This window comes from Dipteris shenzhenensis, chromosome 17 (assembly GCF_047967505.1).
Source record: "Dipteris shenzhenensis isolate YYH24624 ecotype China chromosome 17, Dip_SZ_1.0, whole genome shotgun sequence".
In the NCBI taxonomy this organism is placed as follows: Eukaryota; Viridiplantae; Streptophyta; class Polypodiopsida; order Gleicheniales; family Dipteridaceae; genus Dipteris; species Dipteris shenzhenensis.
In genome coordinates this window covers 50624784-50647065 of record NC_141612.1, presented here as the reverse complement: position 1 = coordinate 50647065, position 22282 = coordinate 50624784, and the positions used below count along the sequence as shown (strand labels likewise).

The following is a 22282-nucleotide window of genomic DNA, read 5'->3' as shown; positions in this document are numbered from 1 at the left end:
AGAGGGGCCCTGCTTCTACCGTGGGAGCATGGAAAGCATTCAGGAAGCTTCCTGCAGACCAACATGCACATATGGTTCTTAATCTCAGAGCAAGTCTAGGGAGAGTTCAGCCTTCAAGCAATTATCAATAGAGTGCAATTTGCAAATCATACATAATACAATTATCTATACTTGAAGCTTCAGCCTTCAACCATCAATGCATCATTCATACTTCTTGGAGCCACTGCCTCCTTTATAACTATCTAAGGAGGGAGACATGGACCCAATAAGCATCTCTCGGCATTGAGGAGGATGGAGAGGTGAGGAGGAGGATGGAGAGGTCACAAGTGAGAAAGGATGGAGAGGTAGAAGGAGGATGGAGAGCTCAGAGGTAAAAGAGGATGGAGAGATGGAAGGAGCCTGGAGGATCAGAGGTAGAAGTGAAGGAGGATGGAGAGGTTACAGGTAAGATTAAAGAGAGGATGGAGAGAAGAAGGATGGAGGGACGGAGAGCAGGCTGCCAAGCTGCAGCTTTTGCAGGATGGAGAAGATGGAGCAAAGAATGAAGAGGATGGAGAGAGAAGGATGGAGGTCTAAGGAAAACGGGATGGAGAGTCCAAGAGCAAAGGATGGAGGGATGGAGAGAGCTTAGAGAAGGTAGAGAGAGCAGCAAGGATGCACAGGAGGAGTGCAATCAGCGGGAGGCGGCGAAAAATGGAGCCTGGCGGCGAAATCATGACTTTTGGGGTTTAGGGCAAAAACAGGTTTTATGAAACGAAGAAACGCCGTTTCTGTTTCGCCGTTTCCGTTTTCGGCCACGAAACGGCCGTTTCGTGCAACTATGCTCAGAAGATATCTTGTTGGAGGTACCGTTTCAGCCAGTCAGGATAGTGAGCTTCATGGAGCATGGCTCTCTTTCACAGTGCTACTTGGATCCTGACCCGCTTCTCATTGCCCTGGGCTCATGGAGGCTGTGGCTCTATGGAGGTGTCCCAATTAAGTTTTTGTAGTGGGACCCTGGGGAATGGGAATGGATAGATGAAGGGCATCGAGAGAAGGGCATCCCCTTCTTTTGTTACACGGTCAGTAATGCCAGGAAATTCCAGCTCAGCTCTAGGGGTTGGAGGCCTACTAGAGCTCCTCATTGGGAGAACTTTCAGATTTCTGCTGACTTGCAGAAAATTTTTTGACAGAGGCTCTGGAAATCCCACCGGAATAGAATAATCACTCTCTTCTTTTGGCTTTCTATTCATGGTGGGATAGCAGTGAACCATTGGAGATCCAGGTTCGGGGCTGACCGTACTTGCCCTCGTTGCCTTTCTGCTTCGGAGACAATACATCATTGCCTTTGGGATTGCAGACAGGCGAGAATCATATGGAAGGGGATTGCAAGACTTTTCGGCACTTTTGTTCGCCTCCCCTTCTATATGACATGGGGATCAATGGCTTGGCTCACTCTTTCAAGGCCCCAGGTTTTCTCTGAGAGACATGGCTCCTCTTGGGCTCTTCACATCCGACGACACCTTGTGGAGTCGTGCTCTCTAGAGGATGTTTCGGCCACTCTCTTCAGGGCTGCTCATTCCTCGGTTGACTCTCCATGGGAGATCTTAGCTAGCATTGCAGCATGGCACATTTGGAGAGCCAGATGCACTGAGGCTTTGGAGGGTTCTCAGGTTCACCCTTCTCAGATCTTGGCCAGTACTTGGACAGATACGGTACACACTCTGATGGCCATTTGGGCGACCATGCAGGGATCCTCTGGAGCAGCCTCCTCCAGGAGAGTTGCTTTTCTCAGAGATTGGAGAGACTCTCCCTTCTTTGCTGAGACTTCTACAGGGTTGAGTTGGCATTTTCAGTCTCAGCCTTGGTTTCTTTCTACCTCATTCTTTTGAGGTGTTTTTTATTACATGCTTAGCATTTTGTATTTCTGCACAGAGCTTGCTCTAGCGAGTTTCTTTCTTACTTAATAGAAGTCTCTTTTTTGCCAAAAAAAAAAAAAAGGAAATCGAGAGGGGAGCTCGTAGTAGACATCCAATCTCAAACCTATGGCCTTCATTCTGATCACTAGAGCAGGAATTTACTCGAGATCTGCCTCTTTCTCGTAAGAGTAACCTTTTGCCACCAACCTTGCTTTGTTTTTTTCAATCGTGCCATCTTTGCATCGAGTTTGTCTTGTAAACCTTGGCTTGAACTCAAGAGTGTTTGCTTGGATGCTTCTTTTAAAGATGCCAATTTTTTTAGATTTGACAAGAGACAACGTAGACTTTGATGTCTACATTTCTTTAATTGTCTAAATCCTTTACTTCTATAATTACATTTCTGACCCACCTTAGTTCCAATTTTGACGTTGATGCAAATCTGATGATCAACTTTTCTCTATTGAGGAGGACTCGTTCCTTTTATTGATGTTAATGTCTTAGGTTCTTGACGACGTGAAGATACGTTTGAGGTTGTGTATTCCTCTTTCATTGCCCCTCCTATTTGTTAAGTTGCATCATCCAACTGTTCCAACTCTTTTTTTGGTTGTCTTTGAAACTTTATCTACTTGATCATGACCATCACATGTGATGTCTTTTGGCATTGCTTTAGATGACATTCCAACTATAAAACGTCTTCTTTGTTGTCAAATTGTGCAATTTGTATGCCTTTTTCTCATCTGTGTTTTCAATGAATATGCATTTCTTGCTCTTTGATGCAAAGACAAATAGCTGAAAAACTTTCAAGCCGTCTTTTGGAATCTTGCAAATTTTGGAATGTATTCTCTTGCTTATATGACCTTGGCCTTCCACCTTCGCTTGTGTCTGGATATGATCATGGGTTTCTCAAACTTGTGAGCTTTGTGCTTGTGGGTATCATCATGCAACTCTTGTTGCTTGTTGATTGGTTGTTCTCGAGTCCAACTCTCGAGTCCAACTAGAACTAGCATAGGGTGCATGTATAAGCTCTTTTTGTGAATGTTGTTTGGTGCATATGATAAAAACTGGAAAAAGAAAGTAAAGATATCATAGTAGTATGTGCATGTGTGAGCATAATAAATACGCAGCACAAGTATATACAATGAGTACAACTTATTATGTCTTGTACATAAAATTTATTTCTCCCCCTTAAGTTGTAGATCATTCTTCGCCTTTGGGAATAAAACCATAGAATAGGCCAAAGGGAAGGAGAAAGTATGACAAAAGTAGAAGTCCACTTGGATCAAAGACTGGTTGATCAATCGATGACTGCGCAAGACTACATCACTCTTGTCTTTGCAAAGAAAAGTATCTTATATTCTTCAAATTTTAAATCTACACCATTACCGCAGTATCCCAACTTTTCTCTCTCGCGCCTTAGCAAAAGAGACTACATACTTAATGCACACAAGAGCAGTACCACACTGTCCACGTGGGTCTTATGTTTTGGTTTTTGCCATATCTATCTTCAGGTCTAAGTGTTGATTTTATTAAACATGCTTGTGCACATACAAAGAGTAGAATCCATAACAGTATGCGGTCTTGTAGGCCAGTAATCTCTTCTTTCCTCTACGTTTTTTTGTTTGGGCTTGGCCTACCAAGCAAGGCCCATTCACAACTATCTTCAACACTTTTTCCCATGATTTTTATTTTAAAAAGTCGTGCCATATTCTTATTTTCTATTGGAAATACCACCTTGCTACTGTCCAGTGTCAAGGGGACTATGAATTCACATTATGCTAATCATTTCTATAATCCACTGTGCCAAACGAAGACTGGTAGGCTCTTCTCCTTATTTTATATTACTTGCTATGCGAACTTTGGTTAGCCTATGGTCTGGCATCTTTGTAATTTGTGGACATCTATTTCAAGTCTGTGCATTCCTCGAAGTTCCTACGGCATCTCCCATTTCTTCATTAAAAGGAATTGGGTGAGTATTTGTTAGCTCAAAGAATGTTTTTGAAAATTTTCACACTCATTTCAATCATCCATGGTAAGCAACCTCTCTTATCTCTATCTAGAAGGGAGGTATGGGGTTAGCTGCACTTTAAACAAGTTAGCACATATATGTGCACCTCAACATTTGTTTCCAATCTTCTAATGGAAAAAAAAACGTGCCTCAATTCTGCCTAGCACAATTCTCCCTCCTTTGGTTCAGTACAACATCAACCTAGTATTTATAATTGCAGTATAGATATCGCAATGCCTTGTCTTCAAATGCACAAATTTAACCTAGATTCTGCTCCACTTCTCATCTAGAACAGTGCTCTCATATGTGTGTGTGTACATGTGTGTGTGTGTGTGTGTGTGTGTGTGTGTGTATTACCCCTCAACAACAGCTCGAATGGGTGCTTCAAAAGATCAATAAGAAGCTGGAATACTGGCATTTGTCCACTTGGCCTCTACATGTTCGACTTTGGATAGTACAATCTATCATTATGGCATACGTGCAATTTTATTTGCCTCTTCTTCCCTGGTCTTTTAAGCATTTGGCTTCCTATATGTCCGAGGCTATGGAGATATTTTGGAAAAGCAAATCTCACAAAAAGGCATTGCGACTTCTTCCCATGCAGGCTGTTTGCTCTCCTAGGACTCATGGGGGACTGAATATTCTCAATCTTCAGTTTCATATGCTGGCAAGAAAGAGCACTATGATTGCTGATTTTTTTCAGCAAAAACAGCCATGGGCTATTATGTTAGCAACTATGTGTGGAAACATGATGTCCCATGCATATGGGCATTGGATTACAGATCACTGGGAAGCAGTCATGACCACATTTCAGGGGAAAATTCCTGATTGTCCTGTCTCTACTGCTTTTATTCATGATTGGAAGAGAATTCTCTCTTATGCTAAATGGACAGGTGCTTCTTCCAATCATGGTAATTCTTTTCGCTTGGAAAGTATCCATTGGAGCAAGGTGTTTGAATCACCTCTCGCTTTGCAGGAGCCTATCAAAGCATATAATCTTATGAAACTGGGCATAAGATTTGTCGGAGATGTTGTGGATCATCATGGTTATGTGCTTTCATTCCCACAAGCTTGCAGGACATTCCCCTTGGGTCTACACAATGGTCCATTTGGAGAATACTTACAACTATGTTGCAGCCATTTGTTCCTGTTTCTCCGCTGTTTGTATAGGACAGATTGCTGGACTGGAATCTGACTTCTTATCCCCTGCTACCTATTCGCTCTCAATGCATAATCTGGCCTCCTCGATGGTCTACAGATTTCTTCTTCCACCTCCATGGATTGATAAGCATGCCAACAATCTTTGGAATTTGGATAGGCCTCTATCTCGGTGGCAATCACGACTCAAGAAAATTTGGAAAGCCAAATTGCCATTGAAACAGAGGCTTTTCTTTTGGAGATGTATAGTGGGAGCCTTCTCCATTGGGGTGAAACTGGCAGCACGTCGCATTGCTTCCCCTTCCTGCCCCCGTTGTTCTTATCACCGTGAGACAGTTCCCCATTTGTTATGGTCTTGCCAGCACTCTCGATTATTGATCACTCATGTCTCTCATTTGCTGCGGCTTCAGTTTCCCTCTATCAGATTTGGGAAACTCTTCTGGATGTTTGGATGCTTCTCATCCCAGATGTCTCCATTCCTCCTTTTCTTTCACTGGACTCGCTTTTGGGTACTCTGGACTATTTGGACACAGAGATTGCATTCTAGGATGGGACAACAGTTTCCTCAGGCATATGTTTTCTTCAGAATGTCCCTCAAGCAATCTTTACATGATAGCTATGCTGCGAGGGACTTGGATGCAACTAGCCTTGAAGTGTTTTCTGACTGTTTTTGAGTTCTTCCATTAGGCTCTCTTTGGAGTCTAATATGATGTACATTGATCTCATGTTAATAATATAGTTACTGGTTTCACAAAAAAAAAAAAGTGTGTGTGTGTAGCATTGGATGAGTGGCTATGGCAAAAAGTAAAGCACTGAGGGGACATCCTTGCCGAACAGAACAACCAAGAGTCCATGTTGTAGAAATATCCCCTGAAAGAATACATGCAGCTTTACTATCTTGATATAGCCAATTGATAACGTGCTGCATTTTTGTGCCAAATCCCAATGCCTGCATGTTGGACGGATTGGAAATTCCTGGCAGCCGTAGCATGATCGCTCAAGCATATGCTGATGATTCTTTCTTTACTCCAAAAAATACTCGGAGCGATCTCTCCATGATTATGCAGGCTCTTTCTACATCTGGTTTAGCTGCTGGTCTTCGTGTCATTTTTTAGAAATCAAAATTATTACTGTTGCATGCTAAAGATTGGCATAGTCTTTTGTGGCTTGGGGAAATTGTTCCAACTTCTCAATTGATTCGACATCTTGGCTATGCTATAGGTTGGGGGCTCACTCGTTCTCAACAAATTGATTGGGTGCTCACAAAGTTAAGGGTAAAACTTGAATATTGGAAGCTTGCAACTTGGCCATTACATGTTCGTTTGCGAATAACGCAATCCATTCTGATAGCGTACATACAATTCTATCTGCCTCTCATCATGTTCACTAAGGCAGATCTGGTTTCCTTTATGCCTGCTATCATGGAAATTTTCTGGTGTTCAAAAAATGGCAAGAAAAGTCTCAGATTACTCTCTATGCATCGTCTCTGCTCTCCAAAGATGCATGGGGGACTGAACATACTCAATATTCAAATGCATATACTTGTTCACAGGGAAAAAATGATGTTGCAGTTTATGCAAGGGGATCAGCCTTGGGCTTTTATGATCCGCTCTCTTTTATTGCATATTGATACTTCTGCTTTTGGGCATTGACAGCCTACACAGTGGGATTTCCTATTTGGCTCTATTTAAGGCAAGATCAGAGGTTGTCCTTTTGTCTCTCGTTTGCTTCTTGATTGGAAGCATATTTTATCTCACTTGGAATGGCATGGTAGGGATTCTTTGTCTCTGTTTTGCATATGGATCGCCCACTACAGTGGTGGAGAAAGCGGCTGCGTCTCCTTTGGCATTATAAAGTCCCTCTTAGGCAACATCTTTTCCTTTGGCGAGTCATACTTGGCATTTTTCCATCTGGGCAGTTACTCACGCATAGACATATTGCTCCGGCTGTTTGCCACAGATGTCTACATTCTGCTGAATCTGTGCTTCACATCTTCTGGCACTGTCCACACACTTGTGATTTCCTCGCTCTCATCCGACAGAGGCTTTGAGCGAGATTTCCTAGTGGTACTTTTGGCAGGTTCTTCTGGTTGTTTGGAGTTCATCTAGCTAGACAGGGTTTTGATTTACTTTTTGTTTGGGTGCGCTACTGGGCACTGTGGACTCTATGGATGGACAGAAATCATAGAGTCTTTGGTGATCCTCTTTTTTCATCTTTTGTATTTTTTAAACGATCTCTGCAGCAATAATTCTATGATTGCTGCCAGACTCATTTGATTGATCATGATGTATATACAGCTTATACTGAGATTTTCAGTTGAGTAGTAGTTACTCCACTTTGAAGTAATAGTGAATGTATTATTTTACAGCAATAAAATATTTCTTCTCACCAAAAAAAAAAATGTGTGTGTGTGTGTGTGTATGTAGATGAGTTTTCATTAAAAAAAGAAAGTGTGTGTGGATGAGATGAGATGAGAGAGAGAGAGAGAGAGAGAGAGAGAGAGAGGAGAGAGAGGAGAGGGGGGATTTTTTCCTTGCTTTACTGACAATTTTAATGCCAGGTATGTTAGAGTGCTGGATGTGGTACCCCTCAAACCAGATGCTTCATCTCTTAAGGCTTCATTGGATTGGGACCCATCTGCGAACAATATGGCAGCTGTTGCAGCAGGCGTTGTTTCTCAGCAGGTTCTGAATAGACAGTGTGCAGTGAACTTGGGACAATTTCTTGCTCAATGCACTCCCCCATGCTTGGATGATACCACAACTGTGAAGTCTCCACAGGTTGGCTTAGCATGTGGGAAAAATGAAAGCCCAAAAGTTGAAGATAGGGAAGGCAGATCTGGAAAGATCAGAGGACAAAGCAGAGGGAAAGGGAAGAAGTCACACGAAGGTCCATCCAGTTCAAGCTGTGGTCAAACCGAACAAAGTGATATTGTAAACGGTGGATGTAGGCAAGCAAGGAAAGATTTGCCGCTATGCAGTGAGGATGGAAGTATGGACAGCCCAGATATATCAGTGGATGCCTCCAATTTACGTGGAACAATAAGAAGGCCAAAAAGAAAAGGAGATGTGGAGTTTGAGTTGCAGTTAGCAATGGCAATGGCTGCAACTGCTTCGGAATCTGGACTTAAGATTTCTGAGAGAGACAATCTCAGTGGAGGGCTAGCATGTGAAGATGACAAGCATTCTGACAAAGTCATACCTTCAAGCAATATTTCTTCTGGCCTTACAATGAACAGGGACAAATTGCAAAGTAAAGATACCATGAAGTGTTTGACATCAAGTGGTGCAGTATGGTCACGGAAGATGGGGCCTTTGCTCCACTGGGCTGAAGTTTACTGTGGCAGAGAAGATGGTGGGAGATGGGTACATGTTGATGCTGGAAAGGGGCTTTTAGATGGTGCTGCCATTGTGGAGGGGGCTGCAACTGCTTGCAAGCTTACACTTGCTTATATTCTTGCCTTTGCTGGTAAAGGAGCGAAAGATGTCACCCCCCGGTAAAGTGTCAAGTTTTCAAATATGTCCTTGCAAAAATGATCCCTGTTTTTTCCCATAACTTTAGAAATGCAAGGAAAGGACACCTTAATTTTTTAAATCCACATCAGTTGTTGGAAATCATATTTACAAAACTGTCCTTTTTGTTTTCCTCATTATGGCAAAAAGCAAAGAAAAGATGCCTTAGTTTTTTAACTAGAGAAACACGGTCAGGATGCAACTCAATCTAAAAAATACATCAATGATTGTCTATGCATATTGGCCTTCATATCCATTCGATACGGAGTTTTGAGATCTAAGTTAGTGTTTTTTTTTTTTGTTTGCCAAATCATCAATAGGTGTATCTCTCTCACTCTTACGTGCATGTGCACACACACATACATGCATGCACACATGCTTTTTTTGGTAAAATCCATTGTATTTATATTCTCATAAATTTACAATATGGGAAGTCTCCCACACACTAGCAAAGAACTCCGAAAGAGAGCCCGATAGAAGAACTCAAAAACAAGTAGAGAACACTTCAAGGCTAGTAGCATCCAAATCCCTTGCAGCAAAACTGTCATGTAAGGATTGCTTGAGGGACATTCTGAAGAAAATATATGCCTGAGGAAACTGTTGACCCATCCTAGAATGCAGTCTCTGTGTCCAGATGGTCCATAATACCCAAAAGCGAGTCCAATGAAAGAAAAGGAGTAATGGAGACATCTGAGATGAGAGGCATCCAAACATCCAGAAAAGTTTCCCAAATCTGCTAGAAGGGAACCGAAGCCGCAGTAAATAAGAAACATGAGTGATCAATGTGCGAGAGTGCGGGCAAAACCATAATAAGTGAGGAACTGTCTCGCGGGGATGAGAGCAACGGGGGCAGAAAGGAGAAGCAATGCGGCGTGCTGCCAATTTCACCCCAATGGAAAAGGCTCCCAATATACATCTCCAAAGGAAAAGCCTCTGTTTCAATGGCAATTTGGCTTTCCAGATTTTCATGAGTCGGGATTGCCACCAAGATAAAGGCCTATCCAAATTCCAAAGAGTGTTGGCATGCTTGTCAATCCATGGCTGTGGAAGAAGAAATCTGTAAACCTTCGAGGAGGTCAGATTGTGTATTGAGAGCGTATGGGTAGCAGGAGGTATGGAAGTCAAATTCCAGTCCATTAATCTGTTTTGTGCAAACAGTGGAGGAACCGGAACAAATGGCTGCAACATAGTTGAAAGTGTTCTCCAAATGGATCTATGATGCAGACCCAAGGAGAATGTCCTGCAAGCTTGTGGAAATGAAAGTGTATAGCCTTGTTGATCCACAACATCACCAACAAATCTTATGCCCAATTTCATGAGATTATATGCTTTGATAGGTGCCAGTAAAGCGAGAGGCGATGCAAACACCTTGCTCCAATGGATGCTTTCCAATCGAAAAGAATTACCATGATGAGAGGAAGCACCTGTCCATTTTGCATATGAAAGAATTCTCTTCCAATCATGAAGAAAAGCAGTAGAAACAGGGCAACCAGGAATTTTTCCCTGAAAGGAAGATAAAACTGCTTCCCAGTGATCTGTAATCCAATGCCCATATGCATGGGAAGCCATGTTTCCACACATAGCTGCTAACATAATAGCCCATGGTTGTTTTTGCTGAAAAAAATCAGCAATCATAGTGCTCTTTCTTGCCAACATATGAACCTGGAGATTGAGAATATTCAGCCCCCCATGAGTCTTGGGTGAACAAATAGACTGCATAGGTAGTAGTCGCAAAGCTTTTTTATGAGATTTGCTTTTCCAAAGTATCTCCATAGCTTGGGACATATAAGAAGCCAAATGCTTGAAAGACCAAGGAAGAAGAGGCAAATAAAATTGCACATATGCCATAATGATGGACTGTACTATCCGGAGTCGAACATGTAAAGGCCAAGTGGACAAATGCCAGTATTCCAGCTTCTTGTTGATCTTTTGAAGCACCCATTTGAGCTGTTGTTGCGGAGTAATATTCCAGCCAATGGGGTATCCGAGATGTCTGACAATAGTAAGGGAAGAGATAATGTGGCCTGGCCAAAAAAGTGCATGCCAATCAGCTTCTTTCAAAGCTAGAAGTTTTGATTTCTGAAAATTGATATGCAGTCCAGCAGCTATGCCAAAATCATTCAGTGTATGCATCAAACGAGAAAGATCACTTTGAGAATTCCTTGGCATGAAGTATGAATCATCAGCATAGGCCTGTGCAAGAAAAGACTGTGCCCCTGGAATTTGCAAGCCATGAAGCTGTCCTGTATCTGCCAGATAGTCCATATGCAAGAGTAACGGATGGGTAGCAATGGCATACAGTAAGGAACTAAAAGGGCAACCCTGTCTCACTGAGCGAGTCATAGTCCAGGTTCTTGACAACCCACCACCAAGCAAGCACTGTGCCGTGGCGTGAGAATAAAGCCAGTAAATGATGTGGACGAGTCGAGGGCCAAATCCCAATTTTTGCATAGTTTGAGAGATGAAATCCCAATGGACAGTATCAAAAGCTTTCGCAATGTCTACTTGCAGAATGAGAACATCTTGTTTAGAATATTTGGCATACTCAATCGCAAGCAAGGCATTGGAGATATTGTCAGTGATCTGCCTTCTGGGGACAAATCCATACTGCCTAGGATGAAGTCCTGCTTGCAAGAGGAAGCGAACCCTGAGGACAATCATTTTAGCAATGAGTTTGTAAATGACAGGCATGAGGGATATAGGCCGCCAATCAGCCATCGTCTCACACAACCTTTTTTTGGGAATCAATTTTACTAGGCCATGTTTCCAGGATGGAGGAAGAGATTGTTCTGCCCAAGCATGATTGATCATTAGAAGGAGAGTGTTCTTGAGATCACCCCAAAATGCACGGAAGAATTCAACAGTCAGTCCATCCCAACCAGGGGAGCTGCTTTTGCGTAGATGACTCAAAGCATCTTCCAGTTCACTAAGCATAAAAGGCTGCTCCAATGCATGGGCCTGTTCCCGAGATACTATGGGCTGAACATGCATAAGGAATTGAGACTTGGCTGCATTTACTTGCATCAAATGATCAGGTTGAGAAGAAAGGAGATGCTGAAAATGACTAGAACATTGCAATTCCAAGTCTGATTTGGAAGTGGTCCAGGTGCCATCAGCTTTCTTGATCCTGCAAATATCCTCCTTTCGCCTATCCGCATGGAGACTTTTAAAAAAGGCTTTGGAGGAGCAGCCCTTATCCAAAAGGGGTTTCATACGAGCTCGGATTTGCCACTTCTTTAATTTGCGAAGATCATTTTGATGAATGATATGAACCGCATAAGCACAAGAATCCTGTTCAGAAGAAGTAGCATGCACACATGCACACAGACGCACGCATGCATGCACACACACACACATACCCATATAGCCACTCTGGGCAATTTTATTGCCAAGATTCTTCAATATCGGGAATGTTGTATTACTCAATGTATTTCAGAATAGTTGTTTTCCTACCCCTTCCATAAAAGAAGGGAGACACTTGTATTGTAATTTTCATGGGTCCCATGGGTCGGTTTCTCGGCCCCCAGAGGACGGTAATACATTCTTCTTCTTCTTCTTCTTCTCTCTTTGTGAATATGTGTGCATGTACAAGAGAAGATGTTTAGAAAACGTTCCACACTGCTCATTGGAGATAGTGATGGAAATCAGGTCTATATCATAATGGCTTATTGCTGCTATGCATTATGGAGTTGATGGCTTGTGACCTTTATGGTTGATCTAGCGTAAGGCTAACATGGCATTTTGAGGTTTAAAGTGCAAAATTTTCCTTTTATATTATAAAATTGGGCTTGTTCCTAGATCTATTTAAGTGTAGTGTTTTAGCCATGTGGCACTTGCAAAATTCTTACTCTATTAGTGATTTTGATAATGTCTTGGTAAATAAATATCCATTGATTGAGAGATGCCAGTTGATATTCTCTTTATATCCTATAAATATTAATGAGTAGCTCAAAAACCTTTCTCGACTGTGGAGCAGTAGCTTCATAAGAGTGCCAGGTTTGATTCGGCAGGTTATGCATGATTTTAAAAGCTTCAGAATTGTTAGAAACATGGTGAGAGTTAGAGAGAGATAGGCTAGGGAGAGAAGAAGTGATACTTAAATGTAGACAACGTGGAAGGCTTTCATTCATTTATCATCATCATCAAATGAGACAAGTGAAGTACAAGATTTTATAGGCTACACACACACATACTAGCACCAAGTGCATATGGGATATGTCCCATGGTGACACGTGGCACTCAGCTTTTTTTTTTTGGTGAAATCTTTACATTTCTGTGTGGGAAACCTCAAAAGAGGTGAAAACCCACCAATAAGTACAAGAAAAAAGTTTTACGAGTAAAACCTCAGAGCAAAAGTCATGAGGTAACCAAGTAAAATATTACATATCAAGCTGGAGGAGAATCAAACACAACATCCTCCAGCTTCAAAGTGTTGCTCTGTAAAAACTGATGCAGTGATGAAACCACACCATCAATAAAAACAAGCTGTTTTTTGCCCTTATGATTCTCCTTGATATAGGCCGGTACCCGAAATTTTTGAATCAAAGGGTCAAAAACCTATTGTAACATGGGATGGAAAGATTCCAATAAAAAAGGTACTTCTGCACTGACAGAAGAAAACTCTGGCACAAGCACCAAAGGCATAGGAGCTAGCTCAACATCCGTGTCTTCCGATGAAAAAGCGGCAGTATCCTGAGAAATAGCATGCATAACATCCTGTAAGTTGCCCTCTACAAGGGTTACATCCATATCTTGAATAGAAGGAGACTGATGGTGCTCCACAAGAGTGCAATCCTGAGCTTCTTCAGCAAGAGGAAGATTTGCCTATGATTTATCAACCTTCCTCCAGTAGTGCTTCGGAGCAGTAGAGGGCTTCACCAAAGAGGTCATAGCAGAAACCGGAGGAGAAGGAAGAGTAACCTTGACAGCTGAAGAAGGAACGGGTGGTGTGGGCCTAGATATGGAAGGGCAAGCACGTGCAAAATGGCCCACCTGTCGGCACTGATAACATGTAGTGGGGAAAGATGCAAAATGAAGCCTGATGCGCATCGGATGAGCGAAGCCCAAATCAAGATCCAGAGTAGATGGCACGGGCTGCGTCATATCCCACAAAATGCAAAGACGAACATCACGGGAGGCTTGCAAGAACTCCTGTCTCGGAATATGGAGAGGCCTTCCCAAAAAAGCTGCAAGAGTTGGAAGGTGCTGAAAAAGAGGCACGGGCAGCGCTTTGAGAGTAATCCAAACCGGACTGTGAGTCAGAAGTGTTGCAGAAGGATCGAAAAGTGGATCCCAGGGAGAAACCCGCTCCAGGAACACCAGCATCAGTAACAAGGCGCTCTACCACCTCAGTCGAAGAGCACTGGGCATAGTAAAATCCTTTGCCTAGAAAGACAAAGGAAGAAATACAATCCAGACCCACTGCAACATCAGCCCAATGGCAGAGCTGAGCTGATGATACATCAAACCACTACTAGATCTCTAGTACAACACATTACACACACTCTCTTTGGCTATGATTTCTCCAACAAGAACCGACTTCAAGGTGATTAACAATGAATGTAGAGGGGACATCTGATGTTTTTGGTTCATTATGTTTACTCTCTTTGCATGGCTGTTACTCTCTTATCAAATACAATGTCTTTTGGATGGCTGTTACTCTCTTTGTTGCATGTTACAAAATAGATGAGTTTGATGATGATCTCTAAGGATGGTGATTCTTTTATCTGTTTGCCAGGTATGTAACGTCATGGTCAACTGTACTCCCTTTGCGAGTTGATTCTGACTGGTGGAGTGTTACTCTCAATCCTTTAAAAGCACTCGAAGCTGCTGCGACCTCTGGTTTTTCATTAAATGTTAGTTTGCAAACATCTCCCGCATGTGTACTGAAGAAGGCTTCCTATCCAGAGCGAGAAAAGAACACCTGTTCCAAGAATGATATTAACGGCACAATTGCTGCTGAAACAATTCGCAGAATATTCAGAGAAGGCTCATCCTCAGGGTATGTGCAGGCATGCGACCGGAGCTCTTTGGAAGACATGGAATTGGAGGTACGAGCTTACACAGAGCCACTTCCAACAAACCAGCAGGTATTGCCATTTGCTAATGTACATAAGAATTTATACTGCATAGATATCTCAATTCTCTTTCCATGCCAGCTATATGAAAGGCATTAGATTTCTTGTTTCTTCTCACTCTATTTTCTTTTAGGTCAACTCAGTATAAAACTTATGAGGAACCTGACCAAAGTTTGCGTTTCTTTTGTCACATTCCTGCCCCTTCTAGGTTCTGTTTGCTAGCCATTGTTAGGCATGAGTAGCCCTCTATCTTCAGAAAAGTACATGTTCGCATTGATGCAAAACACATGATAATTATGCTTAAAATGTCCCTGTGGCTATGATCTGCAGCTATAACTTGGCAGTTGATGTGATGTGCAATTTGAAAAAGATCACTTCATTAAGTATGATTGAAAGCAAGCTCTAATGCGGGAGTACAACATGCCATGCATGAGAAGAAAATAAACAGCTCAAAAAAACCTAACAAAAATCGAAGGTGGAGGCTGAAAATGCCACCTCAACCCTGAAAGAAGGGAGATCCTCTCCAAACTCTGAAGAAGGTAGGCCTCCTGGTCCTGGCAGTGGTTGCTCTGGAGGATCCCTGCATGCTCGACGAGATGGTGATCAGAGTATGTATAGTATCAGTCCATATACTGGCCATAGACTAGAAGGGATGAACCTGTGAACCCTCCATCGCCTCTATACATGTGGCCCTCCATATATGCCATGCTATAATGCTAGCTAGAATCTCCCATGATGTGTCTACCGAGGCATGAGCAGCTTTGAAAGGGAGTGATGTAGGCCATCTTCTCCCGGTTCTAGTGATGCCCTATGGGCCCTAGTATGTGCCTTGTAGGCATAGCTATAGGCACTTTAGTGTTTTAGTGCCTTTTATGCCACATAGGACATTTAGTCCTATGTGACACCTAGGACACTTAGTCCTAGGGTCTACCTTCAAGTACCTTGTACTTTTGTTTCTTTTTAATTTAGTTGACGTGACGGCTTATCTCTCTCGACTCTTGTACTTGCTCCCATACTCATTGTACCTACAGTGGTATCAGAGCGACTAGGACCTACTTCCTTGCCCTCGGACTTGCTCCCTGCGCCTCCATCCGTACAGCCCGTACAGATTTGTACAGATCCCGTACGTCTTCTACTAGCTGCCCGTGTGATCTGCTTGTAATCATGCGGTCATCCGTACAGTGGTACGCAACTGCGCAAGACATACGCCGTACAGCGGTATCTCAGACGTACATTCGTTGTACTTGTTCCGTACAGGTGTATCTGCGTCGTGCTTGCTCCGTACAAGTGTACCTACGTCGTACATATTCCGTATAGGCATACTTGCACCGTAGAGGTTTATCTGATGCATACTTGTTTCGTACAATCTTCCGTACAGGTATACCTGCAGATCAGCTGTTTGCAACTTGTACCTGCCTTTCGTACACATGTGACTGCAGATCAACTGTCCGTATAGCTCGTACCTGCTTCGGGCGTTCCGTACAGGTTTCGCACGTGCGAATCTACCTACAGGTTTTGGCATTGGCTGTGAACCAGGTTCTTGGTTCCTGCTTGCTATACCTTTTTTCACTGCAGTCATCTACATACATTTGCAGTTTTGGAGCTTTTGCAGGACATTGGCAAATTTGGGGCTTTCAATTCTATTCACTTCCTTTGGTTGCAATTTCTTGCAAGACATTGGAGCTTTGGGATTTGGTCTGCAATTTCTTGTTTAGATTGCAGGACATTGGGTCAGATTGCAGGACATTGGGTCACATTTGCAGGACATTGGGTCAGATTGCAATACATTCGGTCACATTTGCAAAATCTCAGCAAAATTTGGGGTTTTTCTGTATTTGCCCTCTTTTTGGCCTCTTTGCCCTCATTAAATTTTGGGCTTTTGCTAGATTTGCTGTTTTTTGCAGTGAACATTGCCTGACACAGTCACATTTGGGTCAAATTTGCATTTGCCCTTTGATTTGGGCTGGAAATTTGCAGAACATTTACTTGCAGGCATTTGCTGTCATTTTTGGACAGCCAGCTCTTTGCAGTGATAGCCTTGAGGCTTTTGTGTTTTCAGGTCTTTTCTTTTCAGGGTATCCCATTTGCAATGGCTAGCAACAATCATGATCTATTTGGCATTCTTCGTGAAGATGATAAGTTGCATGGCACCAACTATCCGATGTGGTCTTATCTCATGAAACATATTCTTGTTGCAAGGCATTTTTGGAATATTGTTTCTGGGATTGATCTGAGGCCAGCCAATGCTACAGTGGCTGCCCCTACTGCTGGTCCCTCTGCAGAGGGTACTCCTCCTGATGCTTTATCCTCTAGCACCCTTGCTGCTGCTCCTCCAACTCAGGAACAATCAAGATGGGATGCAAGAGATGCAAATGCACATTCCTGTATTGCTTTATCATGCAAGAGAATCATTATTCCACACATCCGGTCTTGTTGGGACAAATTGGCTTCTCTTTATCAGATTCGCAATGAGGCACGTGTTGCATATTTAAGAAGGCAATTGCAGGAAGTCAGTATGAATGAAGGTGACTCTATGGATGCATACCTGACAAAGGTCAAGGACCTCATGGAACAACTTGCCAATATTGATGAGGTGGTGCCAAATTCTTAGCTCGTCAGTACCACATCGAATGGACTGCCAGATACATATCAAGGGTTTGCTACAACCCTACGATTAGTGGCCATAGGTAATCCAGACCACTACTCTTTTGATCAGCTAGTCACTTTGCTTTTGCAGGAAGAGCAAAGTTGTGCTAACAGACAAGCTATTATTCCTGGTCATGCATTTGCTTCCCTGTAGATAGAAAAAGGCAAGGCTTCCAAGCCTATGGGCAAGCCTAAATATGCACCTAACAATGGCAATTCCTCCTATGCATCTAAAAATACAGCAGATAAGTCCAAGAAGAAAAGATGCAACTATTGTCGCAAGCCTGGGCATGAAATTTCAGAATGCAGGAAGCACATTGCTTCAGAGAAAAAGAAAGCAGGATTGACAGTTAATGCCTCACATGCAATTGAATCCCACGAGCCAGCAGATGCCTCACATGCACATGCTCTCCAGGATGATTGGGCATGGGCTGTCCATTGTTCCTTTGATCCCTCCCAAGTTGATGCATTCTTTACTGCTAATGATGCTCAGTCCTAGTATTTTGATAGTGGTGCTTCCAAGCACGTCACATCTTGCAGACAGTTGTTTCATTCCTTAGCTAATGCACCTTGAGGGGGAACTGTCACATGTGCTAATAATGCCTCCTATGCTGTAAAAGGAATTGGAGATGTGCAGCTCACATCCATTTCAAGCCATCTTGACACGCTGACTAATGTTCTTTTCGTGCCCGGAATTGAAGTCAACTTGATTTCAATTTCAGCAATTGCCACTTCAGGTTTTAGAGTGATTTTTGATGGATACAGATGCCAAGTATATGATCTTCGTGATGACAATGCCATAGTTCTCACTAGGACTTTGAAAAAGGGGCTTTATTACCTTGATGATCACTCAGCTGCACTCTCTATTGAAGCATTTGCTATTTCAGATTCACAGCTTGCTGAAACTCATCTTTGGCATGAGAGAATGGGTCATGTCAATTATAGAGCTCTTGCCAAGTTACATTCACAAGACTTGGCAAATGATGTACCTCAAACTCACACAATTTCCAAACATGTATGTGAGGGTTGTTTTTTGGGTAAGATGCATCGGTTTCCTTTTCAAAAGAATTGTCCAAAACTCTCACAAAGGAAATTGCAGCTAGTACACAGTGACGTCTGTGGCCCAATGAGGACAAATGCCATTGGGGGGTACAAATATTTCATGACTCTCATTGATGACTTCACAAGATATTGCTGGGTATATGCTTTAAAAGCCAAATCTGAAGTGCTCTCATGCTTTCAGAGGTAGCTTAACATGGTTGAGAATGAATCAGGATGCAAGCTTGTCACTCTCAACACAGATAGGGAGGGAGAGTATATGTCAAAGGAGTTTGATGCATTTTTGTCTTCACGGGGCATTGTTCACTCATGCACTACTTCTTACACTCCTCAGCATAATCCTGTTTCTGAAAGGAAGAACGAGTCCACTATGGAGATGGCCAGATGCATGCTTAAGGCCAAGTCCTTGCCCAATAAATTTTGGCTTGATGCAGTGATGTGTGCCAACTATGTGCTGAATAGATGACCTACAAGGGCATTGAGGACTGTTACAATGCATATTTATTGGTTACAGCTAGGAAAGCAGAGGCTATCGGTTATACCAACCAAATACTGGGAAGATTATTGTCAGTAGAGATGTAATCTTTGCTGAACATTCGGCTTCTCCTCTTGTGGACTGCAAAGCTAAGCCAGAAGTTGACATGTTTGATGCCTTTGACTCTTGGTTACCTTTGCCTCCCTCAGAGGAAGACTTTGACCAGCAACATGAGCCTCCTGGAGGCCCTGCAACAAGCAATGATCAGCCACTACCCCATGCAGGTTTCTCTTCCAGCACAAAATGATCTCACTATTCATGATGCAGTGATTGAAGAAAGAGCTGTCAATAGAAAGCACAGGCAAGTTCCCAGATGGCTTCTTGATACATTGAGGGATAGCAAACAAGATCAACCTCTTGCTGCCTGGACAAGATCATGCAATAGACAGATGCATGGCCACTTTCTTGAGTTTGCACTCCTTGCTACAGCTTGCAATGAAAAGCCTTTGTGCCATAAAGATGCTTTTGACAGCAAAGAGTGGATGGATGCAATGAGAGCTGAGTTACAATCCATTGCCAAAAATGAGACGTGGGAATTAGTAGATCTCCCTTCCGGCAAGCATGCCATTGGTACCTGGTGGGTCTACAAATTAAAAAGGAAATCTGATGGCATCATAGATCGACACAAAGCCCGTCTTGTTGCAAAAGGGTATGCCCAACAATAAGGCATTGACTTTGAGGAGACCTTTGCTCCCACTTCCAGGATTAAGATGTGTCATTGCCATTATAGCCCATCACCATTGGCAAGTGCACCAGCTTGACATCAAGACTGCCTTTCTTCATGGGGATCTGCAAGAAGAAGCTTATGTGATACAACCTCCTGGCTTTGAGGTTGTTAATTCTGAAAACAAGGTATGCCGGCTTAGAAAAGCCCTTTATGGTTTGAAGCAAGCACCCAAGGCATGGTATGCCAAAATTCATGCATACTTACTATCCCTTGGTTTTCAGAATAGCCCCATAGAGCCCACTCTTTATGTCCGTGGGAGTGGATCTGATTTTTTAGTGCTGATTTTATGTGTGGATGATATGCTAATCACGGGCCCAGATACTCAGCATATTGCAGCTTTCAAGGCTGATTTGCAGCAAGCTTTTGAAATGTTAGACATGGGACAGCTACACTATTATTTGGGCATTCAGTTTGCTCATGTTGACGGGGGTATCTTGATGTCACAGTCCAAGTATATTGGACAGCTCCTTGATCGTTTTCAGTTTGAGGATTGCAAGCCAATCTCTACTCTAGTGGACCTTGGCTTCAAATTTTCAGCTCATGATGGGAGCCCACCATGTGATATCACTCTTTACCAGTAGGCTGTTGGATGTCTCATTTACTTATGTCATACCGGACCTGACTTATAGTATGCAGTATCCCAGATCAGCAGGTTCATGCACATGCCCAGTTCATAGCATTGGCAGGCAGTGAAGAGAGTCTTCAGATATCTCAGAGGCACCCAGGATTTAGCCCTCTTCTATGGTGATCAGAGTTCACTTTCCATGCATGCTTACACGGATAGTGACTGGGCAGGTTGTTCCGACACCAAAGTGTCACATATCGGCAATTGTTTTTTGCTTGGCAATTAATGTATCTCTTGGCTCAGCAAGTGATCTGCCATGCGCATCCAGTATCGAGTCATTCCACATGACTGGCTGCCTGTCTATCTCTTCTCGAGAGGAGAGTAGAACTCTCCAAAGAGTGTTTGTGAAGCTGCCCCAAGCTTTCAGAATGGCAGCCATGAGAGGGGAAGAGGGAGATCTAAGATGGGCCAAAGTAAAAATCCATCTGGAGCTGTCCATCCAACCTCCCCCATGGGATGGTATGCAAGACTGAATGCTGTGTAAGAAAAAATCCTTCCAAGGCTCCTGTCTAGGCATCAATCCTCATACTACGAACTTGCAGAGCAAGGCCATATACTGCAAGTTTGGACCAACAATATTGAGGCCTCCTTTCCCTGTGGGGAGAATGAGAGTCTCCCAAGCCACCCTGGCCACAACATCTGAGGTGCCATCTAACCCACTCCAAAGGAAATTCCTCATAGGTCTCATGAGCTGAGCGATACAACCTCTAGATCTGCACCAGCATGAGCAAACGAACCAGGCAGTAGCCAATAGTACCTGGTTCACAACCAGCACCCTGGATGCGAGGTCAAGTCTGGTAGAACTCCAAAAAATGAGTTTCCTCCTTATACTCTCCAACACGGGAGCAAACTACCGTGCTGGAGAGATTCCCAACCCGACCTGGCATCCTAAGTACCTGATAGAAACACCCCTCTAAATCCAAGTGAACCCTATGTTGTTACCCCATTCTGGAGTGTCCTCATCACTAATCCAGAAACCATTGGATTTATTTCAATTAATGTGAGTGATGAATTGAAGCATTAAGAACTAGATATTTGTTATATAACTTTTGAAATTTCATTCCCTTGGTATAATATATAAGGCACTTGATGAAAATGGGCCTTTGGTTTTTAAAATTTGGTAAGATCTACCCGAGGGTAGGTTTCCTTAACCATGTGTGAAGTGGAAAGCCCGAAGGCTTTTCCCGTCCTTATCGAGGGAGATGCTAACCTTCCAAGTTCTCTTCATCGATTGAACACAGGGCCTTTGTTTTTTGATTCCCACGCCTTTTCAGGTTTCTTGTTTGCTAGCCTTTGTCAGGCATCAGTTGCCCATTGTTTACAGAAAAGAACGAGGGAGGCCACATTTTTGTTATACAATGGTTAAAAGCTATGCTTTAATATTATGTGTACATAGTTTGCACCTGTTTGTGGGCATTTGAGATGACACATACGTGACATTATGATTTGATCAGATGAAGTGCATCTGTGCTGGATGTTTAGTAAGTGCCTATTTGACCCAGGTCTATGTTTCTAAAGATAGCCGCAGGATGTGAGAGGATACTGTGTTAGGCAGTTTATGTCATGTACTTTAGTGGATAGTTTCAAGCTTTGTGGCAGGTGTGGATGCAAAACATTTCCCCCCCAGTTTTCGAGGCTAGCTTTTTCTCTTTCTGAAGTGGCAGGATTATAAAATGACTGCTCTTATATAGGGGAATCTTGTCAGTCCTTCAGTCAACCATGTCAAAGACATAAGTTTCGCCTTATAGTTGGAGTTATTATTGGATCCATCCATGCAAAAAATTGCTGCTTGTTATCATGAAATGATTGCAAATGAAATAAGTTTGTTGATGTACGTTCTCATGATTTTGTTCTTTCTAAGAGGCTTCAAACTTGAACTAATTTTAGTATATAGCTTATACTTAGCGTGTATTCTTGGTAAGCCCCTTTTTATCACTGTGAAACTCAAAACTTGACAAGCCCCTTCAGCAGGTGTGGGGATCCTTTCACTTGTTGAGTTTCCTGCCCTCAGTAGGAGTGTTTCGGCCCAAGGGAAGCTGG

At 42.9% G+C, this 22282-nt stretch overlaps 1 protein-coding gene and 1 non-coding gene across 4 annotated transcripts in view; one reads left to right on the top strand and one right to left on the bottom strand.

The window, feature by feature from the left end:
• Positions 1-22282, top strand: part of RAD4 (DNA repair protein Rad4 family) — a 122335-nt gene that overhangs the window by 68191 nt on the left and 31862 nt on the right. For 2 of the 3 annotated variants that reach the window (XM_087388130.1, XM_087388129.1), the window contains 2 exons: positions 7622-8557; positions 14311-14662. In XM_087388130.1, coding sequence (XP_087244256.1) covers positions 7622-8557; positions 14311-14662 — 1288 coding nt within the window. The remainder of the gene's footprint in view (positions 1-7621; positions 8558-14310; positions 14663-22282) is intronic. The other variant, XM_087388131.1, reaches the window with a different exon arrangement.
• Positions 21352-21481, bottom strand: LOC147892253 (U6atac minor spliceosomal RNA). Its single transcript, XR_015542542.1, has one exon. It is a non-coding gene; the product is annotated as a U6atac minor spliceosomal RNA (small nuclear RNA).